This window comes from Prunus persica, chromosome G7 (assembly GCF_000346465.2).
Source record: "Prunus persica cultivar Lovell chromosome G7, Prunus_persica_NCBIv2, whole genome shotgun sequence".
Lineage (NCBI taxonomy): Eukaryota > Viridiplantae > Streptophyta > Magnoliopsida > Rosales > Rosaceae > Prunus > Prunus persica.
This window is the reverse complement of record NC_034015.1, coordinates 14,752,445-14,766,740: the sequence shown is the minus strand read 5'-3', so window position 1 is coordinate 14,766,740 and position 14,296 is coordinate 14,752,445. Positions and strand designations below refer to the sequence as shown.

The window sequence follows — 14,296 nt, the reverse complement described above, 5'->3', positions numbered from 1 at the left end:
GGGTGATGTGACTTACATTTTATAAGTTATCTAAATACTAGAAGGGGAGCACGTGAGTGCGTACGTGGAGGTGGGGTACATGAAGCACGATGCACGTTCAGCTACAAGGCTGGCACTGGCCCTTTTGATTGGTCACTTCACAGCTGTACCCAATAGGAATGGCGTGTGGGACACCATGTGCTTGGTGGTGGGACCCCTTTGCCTTTTCAGCGGATTATTGGGACCAAAATTTGGACCATGCCATGTGTCAATTTCATTCAATTTTTTATTGCAATGATAAAGTTAAAAAGCAGATAAAGCGTTACAGTTCAAAAGTGTTTTTGTTTTGTTTTTTGGGCACTAAGGTTTTCCCGCCATTTACTATACAAATCCAACATTAGATTCTTATGATAATTTCCTCAATTTGTCGTTAGAGTTGTTAATTACTTCGTTTAGTGACAATTTTATATAACTCAATTGGTTTAATAATTACATTTAATGGATCGCTATCCTACTTTTCAAAATCTTTTAAATAAAGTAAAGAATATGATAAAAAAGAAAGGACACTGCTTCCCTCCTTAGCTGGAAGGAGGCATTCCTATTTCCTGTAAATTAAAGTTTGACACATATGCAAAAATAATTCATCAAAAACACAAAAAAAGAATCTCAACACACATGTCAAACTATGATTAGCAGGAAATGACAAAGCTTCCCTCCTTGCCCATAAGGAGAAACTTCTCCTTATCTTGATGTGGCTCAACCACAAACTAACACTTGTTCTTTTTATATATATATATATATTTATTTATTTATTTTTTATTTATAAATTCTCAAAGTTGCATTTATTTTTCACTTTAATTATTCTTAATAAGAGAGACAAGTGTCAGATTGTGGTTGAGCCACATCAGTAGGCGAGGAGGAGTTCCTTCCTATGGGCAAAGAGGGAAGCATTATCCAAAAGAAAAATAATGTCATTTTTACTCTTGGTATGGTCCAAAGTACTCTAGTCGTAAATGATTACTATTTCAGAACTATTGTTGCCTAAATATTAGCGTGTGGCCAACTAACCGTTGTTGATATAAGCTCACACTTCGATTAATGACAAACTTGAGTGATTGTACTTAGCTTAAGCATCTCTAGGAGAGTCTTCAAATTTTAGCCAAATTTTAGCTAAAATAGCTAGAAAACTATTATAGCAAACTACTTAAAAGTAGTTTCCTCCCTCAATATTCACTACTTTGGTTAATCTATAATATTTTATTATTTCTCTCTTCTTCTCTCTAGGGAGAGAGAAGATGAAGAAATAGAAAACCCTCAAATTCTCTCTCCTCCTCTCCAAATGTAAAGGCCACTAAACTCAAATCGGGAGTTCTTCAAAATAAAAAGCCAACTAGTAAGTCTAATGGAGTTGTGTTTTGCCCTCATTCTAGCCAAAATGGCTAAGAATCAGAGTATAGCAACTCTACTAGAGATGTTATTAGCATAAATCCTAATTTAAAGATAAACGTCACTATCATAATATTAACTACAATTTATGATCTTACCTCCTACCAAAAAGTTTCAAGTATGTTTCATTTCATTTCTTAAATACAAGTGATAGTTTAAACTACAAAAGAGAGGAAAATTTCTCATAAACACACACTATTAAGGTGCCATAGAGTTTGATATTGTTAACGAAGGGCTTCGTCTTGTACCAAAAGCAAGGAGGGCTAAGTTACTGGAGCTGCACTTCTAAAACAACTTAATTCCAAAAATTATTGATGGGGATCCGTCCAAATAGGTCATTTTTGGAGGTTAAAATCATGCGAAGGGAAAAATACCATAAACAAAAGGAAATAAACACCATTTTGGGCCTATTATCTTTTGCGTACAAAAACAAAACAAATACGTAGCTATTACAAGTTTGAATCAATGCAACTCAACTTGCACAAAAGTCGGATGTGCGTTATTTGGCATCAACATCAAGTCATTTTCATAGTCATAAAGTATTTGTTTTCAAATGGTAGCAACCCACGCCTGCATATACATCTAATCTCTCAGTAACCAAACTATTGCCAGGTAAAGTAACCGGAGTTGGAGTGAGAGTGGCCAAAGGTAACCACACCATCTTGGTCGGCAATGAGATTTTAGGGAGTCCGAGGTGACAATAAAAAATAGCCCCACACTGGACTAAAATTTTCACTTATTTAAAAACCTACAAAACACAATATGGAAGTTGAAATTGGGCCCTAAAGTTAGAAAACCGACATTCTACTAACTACTACCATACTGTAAAATTTGTAAATTACAACGTTATTTTAAAGGGTTCCTTTCAAGTACGGTCTTGATCAACGTTAAGATGAAAATCTAACATCAGTGAATCATCATCATGATGTCTATTAGCCAGCAATTGCACAAGTCCTATGCAATGATGTAGCAAAACATGACCCTTGGAATATTTTTGGTATTTAAAAAAAAAAAGGAAAAAGAAAAAAAGAAAAAAAAGAAAAGCCAGTTATATTTTTTCCCAAACTTATGGATTTGTGGTGAGGTTTTTGATTGGGCTCTTTCGGGCTTTGGCCCTTACTGGTTTATTTTCTTGTTTACCTATTTGTTGGGCTTCGTAATCTTAGTTTGAGCCCTTTGTGTTGTTCTTTATTTTGGGCTCTGGCCTTTTACTTTCTCTGTTCGATAAAAATTCCTTTATTTAAATTAAAATTTAAAAAAAAAATCTGTGAATTATGGTTCAGCCTGCCAACTTTTCACAGAGGGACCAAGACCAACTGTGATTTGAGTGATTTCTATCATTCAGCCAGGTGGGGTATCTTCATGGTCAACCACTAACAACAATGGAATTATTATGTGCATAAATCATCAGAAAAATACTCCCTCCTTAACATGAAAATATGAGTTTTTATATTCTTGTCAATAACAATGTGACATATGTTTATAAGTTTTTCTTTTTGTATTTTGGATAAATTATTTTTACATACGTGTCAAACTGTTATTCGTAAAAAGAAAGAATATCCCCTTACAGATAAATAGTCAAGTGGTGTCCAAATCATAATATGAGTCAAAAAATAGGAGAAAACAAAGACCTTTTCTCGTGCTTCATGTGAGTCTGAGTCTGTGACTGTGTGACCAACTAAACCTATAGCCTAGCTTTAGTAGAGACAGAAGGCAACCGTAGTTCTATGGAAGGAAGTGCCTTAACTAGGTCTCTAAATTAACGTGAACTAATTATATGCTTCAAATCATAAGAAAATGACAAATAATTTTGAGGCTTTGATTGACCCCCCAGCAGCATCCTTGTCAACTATCAAAATGTGTTTTTTAGCACCGACCAGGCTTTTTTTTTTTTTTTTTTTTTTTTTCTTTCTATCAGCTTACATAATTTAAAGAGTAAATTTGAAATGCATACAATCAATATTTTTACATTACATATATTATCTCCGCGTATATTTTTTATATTTTGGGATTTTAAACCGTCTAAATCATAATACTCGAAAGAAACTGTACAGTTTCTGTACATTGTATAGACATTTCGCATAAAACAACGCTCGATAGGCAAGAATACTGTTTCTTTCATTTGTTTATGGAACTAAAACGGTGCTCTTTACACTTGAGAGAGAGAGAGAGAGAGAGAGAGAGAGAGAGAGAGAGAGAGAGAGAGTCTTGACTCTGTCTTGCAGCTAAAGCTGTCATGAACTTATAGCATTTCGTCATCGTTTTAAGATTTCAAGTAATGTATTTTTTATTATTTTTAAAACTGACTTAAAAAGAAAAAGTTATGAGGAAGAATATGAATTCTACACGCACATGTGAAGTGGAGTGAACACATGAATTTTGGAAAAGTTTTTAATATTTTTCTACAGATTTAGGAGCTTTTGAGGATAAGGAGTGGATGAGAAGTAGCAGAATTATACGAACAGTGCAAAAGAGAATTATATGAAGCAAACCCCATGTTATGTCACCAACCAAAATCCATAAAATAAAATAAAATAAATAAAATAATTGAATTTGATGCTTTACTTTGTGTCACTAACTACTGCTGATGCTGGCCTTGGCATTTACGTGCCCCTCACAACCTCTCCTCCTCTCTCTCTCTCTCTCTCTCTCTCTCTCTCTCTCTCTCTCTCTCTCCCCCTCCCCTATAATTCCTTACGCCAAGAATCTCTCCCTCTAAGTCTAAACCCTATTCCTCTCTACCCTCTACTTCACACTACTCTACCCTCAATTTAGTCACCGTCCAAACAATATTTCTTTATTTTTATAATATGTCTTTTCTTTCTCATTCACTTCAAATAACAAAATAACACGTAAGTCGTAACCGTTTACCATTATTATTAATCACTAATCAGATCATATTACGTATAAGGAAAAATAGAAACTCCTTTTTTTCCCTTTCCCATTCCATTTCTAAGAATTAATGTAATATATAACAATAATGTTAGCTTGGTGGTAATTTGTACTCTTGCTGTTATTGTTATTACGCAATCATTGGAGATAGAGTATGCATGCAGCATGAGGCTGTTTGAATTCACTTTTATAATCATGCACAAGTCATCAATTAGCTCATCTTACATAACTTCAACTTTTAGAATCTAACCATTTGCTCACCTCATTCCATTGCCATTATAAGTATTTTTAGAGTTTTGGCTACTTTTGTAGATTGTGAAATGAGTCAAAACGAGCAGTTAGCATCGTATTAACTTATTATAATTAGTTAACGTTATTATACATATATATCACTGATTGCTTTCGAAAATTGTAAGCATTCATGTGATTTTGCAGCTAAGTTCTACTAAGAAAAGTGTTATCATTTTGTGCTTTTTACCAACCATTAAATTTTTATTTCATTACTTCTTTTTTTTTTTCATAATGGAACAGCCCTAATGATTGGAGGGAGCATAAAATGTCAATCCAAATAATTGGATCATAACATAGACTTAGGGCGGCGTGATTTTGGGGTTATTGTCCGTCCAAGAAGTGATTAGCGTATAATATGTAGTAGGTGGGTCAACTGCACATGAACTGCTTAATTAGTTTGATCAAGTCACTAATGAATTTGCAGTCTATTAATAGTTAAAAAGATTATGAAAATCCCCTCCTCACAAGTCACAAAAGATCTCCTCCACCAACAATTTTCAAACATTTGGGTGATGGCTTATTAAATTAGTTAATTAGTTAAGAGTTAGTAATGCTACATTGCTGAACGTGATTTTCGTCACGTATCTCTCACCTCTAATGTAATAAGTAATGTGATCGATAAATATGATACAGATAGTATTGTTATAAATATGATACAGATAGTATTGTTGATTAATTAAACTGCACTGTTAAAGAACCCAAAAATAGTTCAAACTAATGATAATTAACAGACGTGTAGAGGGCAAGAAAAGTAAATTAGTAAGAAATAGGAAAAAAAAACAAAAAAAGGTGGGCGGAGATGCACAAATTCTGCGGCACTCACAGGCTTGCAAACCAATTTTCTTCCTCTACAGAAAGGAATCGTTGGAAAAAAGTAATGGGTTTGCTTCAAAGCCAACCGAATCTCACTCGTTGCCTCGCTTCCTCACACTTACATTGCATCTCTCTCTCTCCCCCAATACACACCTGTAATATGTTTGTATAAATGCCCCACAGAAAGATATTCAAGCATATATTTTCCTATTCTGTATTTCTATATATAACTTCCAAGGTTGGAAATCGAAAACGCCAAGCTTGGCAATTAGGCAAAAACTCACGGTTACTATACTATTCATCACCTGGGCGGCTTTTTTTTTAGACTCACCACTACTTAAAACTCGCTCTTCACCACTATAATTACAACCCCACTTTCTTAACGTTGCTTCTTCAATTCAATTCACAGCCCATCTCTCTCCCTCTCTCTCTCTTTCTCTCTCTCTCTGCTTTTTCTCTCTGGTCTCAAGCGTTTTGTTGGTACTGCTCTGGTTCCTGGTGTGGTGGGTTGATCAAGATGATGATGATGATGATGATGGACGGTGCAGATCATCAAGATCATGAAGAAGCTGTGATGGGTTATAAGGATCAGAGCCAGATGATGATCATCAAAGGCAAACGCACCAAACGGCAGAGGCTGGCTTCTCCGCTTGCTCATGCCTCAACAGCAACAGCTTCAAGCTCATCTAGTGCAGGTCATGATCATCAACATCAAGTCCTTGTTGGTCCCACAGAAACCTCACCAGCCACCTCAGCTGATCAATTCACAGAGATCAGTACAGAAGAAGAGGAGGACATGGCAAACTGTTTGATTCTTTTGGCTCAAGGAAATTCAACGCCCAAAACCCAACACCCCATATTGGTTCACAACAATAAGGCTTCAGCTTCAGCTGGGTTATATGTTTACCAGTGCAAGACATGTGACCGGTGCTTCTCTTCGTTCCAAGCTCTCGGTGGACACAGAGCCAGTCACAAGAAACCCAACAAGGCTAACATGAACATCACACAGGACAACAAGAAAGCCTTGTCGTTCGTGGAAGAAGCGGAGGAGTATGATCGGTTTAACAACACGAGCACCACCCTTTCGTTACAAATATCGAATCGGGATTACAGGGCATCGAGCAGTGCTGCTACTCCTGTTAATAACAGCAAAGCCAATAAGGTTCATGAGTGTTCAGTTTGTGGTGCTGAGTTCACATCTGGTCAAGCTTTAGGGGGTCATATGAGGAGGCACAGAACATTTATGAACACAACAACAACAGCAACAGCAGCAGCTATGAGTTCTCCGCAGCCACAATCAGGATCAAAGAGACCAAGAAGTATTTTGCAGTTGGATCTTAATCTTCCTGCACCAGAAGAAGAACGCCTCGAAACCAAGTTTCCCTTTGGCCCCAAGAAGGAACAAGTCATTGTCTTCTCTACCTCTCCTTTGGTGGGTTGCCATTACTAAAAACACAGCTAGCTATAGCAGCAACCCCCAACATCAATGTGACCCAATTAATTGTTAACACCATTGTTACTCATTCAATCTTCATTGTTGATTCTTTTATACATGTCCAAACTTTAATCATATAGTTGAAATTGATGAATTCTTTGGTTACTTAACTGACTTGACTTGTGTATTAATTTTTTGTTGGGGCCATGTATGCTACTGTCCATATATGGTGGCATTTTTTTGGGCCAGTCCTTTCTGAGTCGGAAAAGAGCATATATCTGAGGAGAGTTAGAATTGAGAATGAGAGCAAAGGAGGGTAGGGGGTTGTCAATTGAAATGACTTTGCCGGCACCACCAAAACCTCAACCGAAAGTAGGGGATTAGGTTCCCTTGTTTGGTTTGCAAGAAAGCTAAAAAGCTTTGTCTCTGTCTATCCTTTTCATACATAACTGACCAAAAAAGTTTAAACGGATGGCAAGCAAAGCTAGTAGCTCCAAGCTAACTGCCCTTCTTTTATGGATCCACTTTTGCATTTATATGGGGAAAGTGATACATCACACGCTCTCTTATTCCGTTATGTTATTTTGTTCAATCAAAACTATATCTATAATGATGCAAAGTATACGAACGTGTACTGACTCATGCTTTCTTAGGATAGGATGTAACGACAAATATTAATTATACTGTTTAAAATCATAACGATAAAATTATTTGTACCATATCTATATATCACATTTTCAAGACAAAAATAAAATTTCTGATCGGTTATCTATCAAGCTACTTAGACGTAACCATTCATAAACATGTGCTCGTTTGTTGAAAAATTAGTCACATAGGTTGATCTAATTTTTCTTGTATTGTTGGCTATGTGCTCATGGTGGGTGCTGAAAAGGTTGGCATGTGATCACTTTGCGTGAGATGCATATCCATCGATCCATTTGCATTATATATATATAGATATATATATATATATATATAGAGAGAGAGAGAGAGAGAGAGAGAGAGAGAGAGAGAATGGGGCCGTTGGCAATTTGGCAACTGTGTGCATGGTTTACACGCTGCCTTAAGAACCCCAAAACTCTAAAATTTCCAGGCTCACAAGAGGCTCATATTTAAAGTTGTCAGTCACTAGCTTTTGTTTGAGCAAGGACTTTAATTTATTGGTGCTACCCACCCTTAATCCATACACTATGGAAAAGATGAGTGCACCAAATCTTCATCATCAGCGGGAAATATGGAATAAATTGTTTACCCATGTTTCTGTATTAGATTTGTATAATTGCATACGACCTTGGACTATCTTGTAATTTGGAATTATATGGTTTTAAATCTGTAAATATGGGCCAGACCCAATAAGTTAAGCCCAACCTAAGCTTGGACTGCGGCTTTGCAAAATTTAAAATAAAAAATCAGTTGCAAGTGACGTGTGGTTAAGTGATTAAAAATATTTATCATTAAGATTTTTTTTGTTGTTGAGAAACTATCATTAAAGTTCTAAGTTCGATTTCTCTATAATATTGCTTATATTAAAATAAAAATTCATAAACTGGTTTGTTCGAATTTAATCTGACTTTTTTGGTCAACAATTTTTTTCTTTCTATAGTATGTTTCGATTTAGTTCACCAATTCACCATTTCAGATGTCCACCCCCAATTTCCAACAGTTAAAACGTTATACATTCCATCAGGAAATGAAAAAATTGAAAATACTAACATGTGATTATTATTTTTTTGGTCGCAAGTACTAATATGTGATTAGTCACATTATTTGAAAACTAAAAATGTGATCAGCATCCTAATTACAACAGTCCAGTGTGGTTCCCAAAGGCCCAAAACTGTAATTTACCAAAACGCATACAACTTCCGCAGTACCCTTTTGGCCTCTTAACCCCTAGTTTCGAAATTTAGTACACACACGAAGCATCGAACCAAAAACCCACAAACATTCAGAAGAGAATGGCGGTTCCAGGGAGGCGGAATGGTATGGAGGAAGATGACAACGAAGACGAAAACGCTCTGTTCGAAGAAGAGGGCTTGGAGGACCTCGACTCTCACACCCCTCCTCACCTTCGCGCCATCGCTGACGCTTCTCAGCAAGGCGACCTTGACGCCCTTCGCCTCGCTCTTGGTACCCCTTCGCCTCTCAATTTTCATACCCACTTTTCTTTACCAGATTTTTTAGCTTGATTTTCTCAATGGGTTTATTGCGATTATGATTTGGTTTGGCCATTTAGCTCAATTTTGTTAGACTTATGGACCCAAAAGACTTAAACAAAGAATTATGCTGAAATATTGTCACAAATTGGTTAATTATGTTTGTATTTCGGTGGTTAGTGTAAGAAAGCTGGAAACTTTCATTAATATGTGTTTTCAAACTGGCCCCTCTTAGTTATTTGATTGTACTGTATTCAAATGCTTTGGGAAATAATATATTCATGGAACTTCATGAAGTTATTTATTTATTTATTTTTTTCGTGGAGTGTTTAATTGCCCCATTTTGGTTTTTGGTTCATATAATCTTTATTTCTGCTGATGCTTGCCCTTCATTCTGATTGTATATAGATAACTTAGAAGGAGGCAGCATTGATGAACCAGTGGAAGATGGGGACACAGCTCTCCATCTTGCATGTCTCTATGGCAATCTTTCTTGTGTGGAGGTTTGTTTTGATCAATTCTTTGTTCTTTATTTATTTGTTGCAATTAGTACTTTGAGCTGATAATAATTGTTTCAATTTAGTTACTTTTGGAGAGAGGTGCAAACTTGGAGGCTACGGATGAAGATGGAGCAATTCCTTTGCATGATGCTTGTGCTGGGGGTAAGCACTTGTTGCCATTGTGATGTCTGAATTCATATTTCAATTCGATTTGTTTGACTTTTCCTCAAATGACTATTGCAGGCTACACTGAAATAGTTCAACTTTTGATTAATGGTGCTAATGACGCTGCCCGTGTAAAGAGAATGCTAGAAACAGTTGATGCCGAAGGCGATACTGTGAGTATTAACCAAATCACATCCTTTTGTTTTACATGGGAGTTCCAATTGTGAATTTTTCTTTAGTTTTCCAGATGAACTGCATATTAAAAGCAGTTGTACTCTATCCTTGTTTCTTGTCGGTTTTGTGAACATTATACTCATATACTGCCATTTCTTCCACAGCCTCTTCATCATGCAGCGAGGGGTGAGCATGCTGATATTATAAGATTGTTGCTGGCTTCCGGAGCTTCTCCTACAAAGGCGAACCTATATGGAAAGGTTTGTATTTGAAGGAACTTTATAAATTATATGTTTCCTGTTGTTGTGGTGTTTCTCATTGAAATTTTGGCAGATCCCAAGTGATTTACCAGAACTAGCTACAGAAGCTAGGACAATTTTGGAAGCTGCAGCTGGTGCGACGGCATGCCAGTAGGCTTTACTTGCTGAGGATTTCGTGAAGGATGTGACTGTGCTGCTTTTATCTTATTAGTATTACCAGTCAGCAACACCAAAATGTTGACGATTTTGTGCCCCTTTGTTTATCATTACAACTTTCAGAATTTAGGATATTAAATATAGAAAAATAGCACATACTTGTGCAAGGTTTTAGGCTATGCAGTTTCTCAAACCCCATGTATGCAGATCTTCTGTTTTAGCTTTTCTTTGCACCTTTCTAATGTTCTTTGGGTGGGGCGATGCAATATCCTGTAAACCATGGTTTTCGCTTTTTGACTAACCTGAGGATTGTTGGGTCATTAGTATCACAGTTGAAACAAAATTCTATTTATTTTTCTTATGGTTACAGTTAATAGTTACTGCTCACATGGACTTGCGGGAGACTAAGAGCCAGCAGATAAGTTCTCAACCTATGATATAAAAGACGTGTTTTGCTGGAAATTGAAATTGTAGTTGGCTAGAAAGCTGTATAATTATATGCCATGGTAATTCAAGCAATGAATTGGGAGTAGGTCACACTTGCTCATTTTTTATCATTTAGACTCGGGTGTATATTGTATATTGAACTAAGGGTGTGAATGAGGATTTTAACTTGGGTTCGAGGCTAGTGTATAAGTAAATACTTTACTTTTAACCACTAGAGCTACAAGTTACCCACAAAGACGATGATAAACGGATACAATCTCTGAGCTTCTCATTTTCTACAAATTCAAGCATTCCTTCAAGTATTAAAAAAGAAAGATAACATGAACATAGCATTGCTTATATGATCCCTGATAAAGACCTGAGAAAAGAAGAGACAAACCACTAAACCGCCGCTAATAAACCAACAAAATAAATAGTATAAGGAAAGAACCCCTTTGATGTTGGTCTATCTTCTATCTTCCTCACATTCCCGCCAAATGTGAAAGCCTCCACTAATGGATATGCCTGTCAGTCTAAGCCTTCAAAATCTACCAATCAAAGAACCAAAACCAAAAGACTGGAACTTGATCATAAAGCACCACGCCAAGCTCAAAAATGACCATGCAATCCTCTCAACATATACCCAGATGGAATCTCTCGGAGTGGCACCCGATAACACCTCTCTGCCTCTGGTTCTCAAGGCATGTGCAAGGCTGAGTGCCGTCGAGAGAGGCAAGGGAATACATTCGAGTATTCGGAACACGGGTTTAATGAAAGATGTTAGAATTGGGACTGCCCTTGTTGATTTTTACTGCAAAGGCGGGCTTATCGATGATGCAGTCGAGGTGTTTGATGAAATGAGGGAGAGAGATTTGGTTTTGTGGAATGCTTTGATACATGGGTATGTGAGGTGTTGTTGTTACAAGGAGGCTATATCGTTGTTTATGCAGATGCAGAATGAGGGATTGAAACCCAATTCGCGTACTGTGGTTGCATTGCTTTCAGCATGTAGGGAGGTTTCAGAGTTGAGGTCCGGACAGGAGATACATGGCTATGCCTTGAGGAATGGTCTCTTTGATTTGGATGCTCATGTGGGTACTGCTTTGATAGGGTTTTATCTGAGATTCGACATTAAAACAACACGCCTTACGTTTGATTCGATGGTTGTGAGGAACATTATCAGTTGGAATGCAATAATTACAGGGTATGTTGAAATTGGAGAGTACTTGATGGCCTTGAAGCTTTTTGTACAGATGCTTGTGGACGGGGTCAAGTTTGACTATGTTTCAATGTTGGTTGTTATTCAGGCCTGTGCAGGAATTGGATCTATTGAATTAGGCAAGCAAATTCATGAAATGGCTATTAAGAATAGTTACAGTGATGATCTGTTCATAGTGAATGCATTGCTGAATATGTATAGTGAGTGTGGATGTTTCGAGCTATCACGTAAATTATTTGAATTTGTCTCCAGCCGTGATGTTGCTTTGTGGAATTCCATGATATCTGCATGCACTGAATATGGCTTTTATGAGGAAGCTTTTAGCTTGTTTTCTAAAATGCGAATGGAAGGAATCAGAGAAGACGAGAGAACTATTGTTATAATGTTGTCGGTATGTGAAGATTTAGCTGATGGCTTGAGGAACGGTAAAAGTTTGCATGCTCTTGCAAGAAAGAGTGGGATGAAAATGGATGCTTCTCTAGCAAATACATTGTTGAGTATGTATGCTGAATTTAACTGTGTTGAATCTATTCAGAAGGTTTTTGCTGAGATGAAATACTCGGATGTTATCTCATGGAACACTCTGATCAGGGCACTAGCCTGCAATGGATTGCAAGATGAAGCATGGAAAATATTTGGGGTGATGCGAGAATCTGACACCAAACCTAACTCACACACAATAATATCTATCCTTGCTACTTGTGAAGATGAAACTTGTATAAATATAGTGCGAGCAATTCATGGTTTTGTGATAAAACATGGTATTGAAGCTGACCTATCTTTGAACACTGCACTAACAGATATGTACATGAATTGTGGTGATGAAGCAGCAGCTAGGACTCTATTTGAGGGCTGTCCCAGTAGGGATGTGATCTCATGGAATGCTTTAATTGCAAGTTACATAAAAAACAACGAAATTGGCAAAGCTCAGTTACTCTTTAACCGTATGATTTCAGAAGTGAATCCCAACTCTGTGACAATCATAAATATTCTATCATCATGTACCCAGCTTGCCTCTCTGCCTCTAGGTCAATGCTTGCATGCTTATGCAAATCGGAGGCAATTCTCATTTGGTTTTGATTTGTCTCTTGCAAATGCTTTTATATCGATGTATGCAAGAAGTGGTAGCATGCAAAATGCTGAAAAGATGTTTAAAATTTTACCAAAGAGGAATGTTATCTCATGGAATGCCTTGATTACTGGGTACAGCATGCACGGTCACGGACATGATGCTATTCATGCGTTCTTACAAATGTTAGAAGATGGTTTTCGACCAAATGGAGCAACTTTTGTAGCTGTTCTATCTGCTTGCAGACATTCTGGTTTGATAGAGATGGGATTGCAGCTTTTCCACACTATGGTACGTGATTTCAAGATATCACCTGAGCTTGTTCACTATGGTTGTGTGGTTGACCTTCTTGGTCGTGCAGGCCGCTTAGATGAAGGTAGAGAGTTTATTGAATCAATGCCTGTTGAAGCAGATGCATCAGTGTGGAGAGCCTTGCTCAATGCTTGTCGACTTCATTCTGCCACGAAGTTAGCTGGAACCATATTTGAAAAACTTGTTGAATTAGAACCGATGAATGCAGGGAATTATGTTCTGATATCTAATATATATGCTGCAGCAGGTCTGTGGATGGAGGTCAGGCTGATAAGAACACGGCTCAGGGAAAAGGGTTTAGAAAAGCCTCCCGGAGTAAGTTGGATTGTTGTTCAAAGCCAGGTCCATTGTTTCGTTGCTGGAGACACATCACACCTTCAATCAGACGTAATTTATGCAAGTTTAAATTCTCTGTCAAGCTTGATCAAAGAAAGTGGATACATTCCTGATCTTCAATTGGTTTTGTGTGACGAAGAGGGTTAGGTTGAAAGTGTGGTCATAATCTTCAGTTTTGCATACTGCTGAGGGTTGGGAACTTTTTAATGATCACTAAGAACTCAAAAAGGCTCTGTGATGGGTTCCATTGATTAATGTGTCTCTCATTGTTGGAAGGGAAGAACATGAAAAATTTTGCATCTTTTTTAGGCTTGATAAACAATTCCCTCGTGTATATTTGTATTGAGAGTCTGTGACATACATGAAAGAAAGCCTCCAGATATAGTTTCTCAAAAGAATGAAAGCATCAATTTCAAAAGATGGAGAAGGAGCAGTCAATTTAAGAAGTTTGGTTATTGAGTTTCAGACCAAATTGTACACTTATAGAAACACTGAACTGTATATACAATTCACAATTCCAAGCCCAGATGGATTAATTTATAGTTACCTCAGGCAGATCATAATTGTTTTTTTTTTTCAAGAGAAATTATTTGAGTCAAAGGCTAATTCGTATAGCAATGATGCCACAAATGTACAAAAAAGGCCGTCAATCTCACTTCGCAAAGATAAT

General features: G+C 37.0%; 3 protein-coding genes across 4 annotated transcripts; all 3 read left to right on the top strand.

Moving 5' to 3' along the window:
• Nucleotides 5,182-7,026, top strand: LOC18769636 (zinc finger protein ZAT5). The gene has a single exon (XM_020567729.1). The coding sequence runs from the start codon at nucleotides 5,939-5,941 to the stop codon at nucleotides 6,869-6,871; it is 933 nt and encodes a 310-aa protein (XP_020423318.1). The 5' UTR covers nucleotides 5,182-5,938; the 3' UTR covers nucleotides 6,872-7,026.
• LOC18770694 (tankyrase-1) lies at nucleotides 8,687-10,638 on the top strand. The gene is made up of 6 exons (XM_007202518.2): nucleotides 8,687-8,983; nucleotides 9,418-9,512; nucleotides 9,593-9,671; nucleotides 9,753-9,847; nucleotides 10,013-10,108; nucleotides 10,182-10,638. Exons 1-6 carry the CDS (start codon nucleotides 8,812-8,814, stop codon nucleotides 10,260-10,262), a joined length of 618 nt encoding a protein of 205 aa, XP_007202580.1. The 5' UTR covers nucleotides 8,687-8,811; the 3' UTR covers nucleotides 10,263-10,638.
• Nucleotides 11,063-14,044, top strand: LOC18770629 (pentatricopeptide repeat-containing protein At2g33680). 2 transcript variants are annotated; one of them, XM_020567796.1, is made up of 2 exons: nucleotides 11,063-13,269; nucleotides 13,340-13,433. In XM_020567796.1, the coding sequence occupies exons 1-2, from the start codon at nucleotides 11,206-11,208 to the stop codon at nucleotides 13,346-13,348; spliced, it is 2,073 nt and encodes a 690-aa protein (XP_020423385.1). In that variant the 5' UTR covers nucleotides 11,063-11,205; the 3' UTR covers nucleotides 13,349-13,433. The 2 variants fall into 2 exon arrangements, with proteins under 2 accessions (XP_020423385.1, XP_020423384.1); XM_020567795.1 differs by having other exon boundaries at nucleotides 11,063-14,044.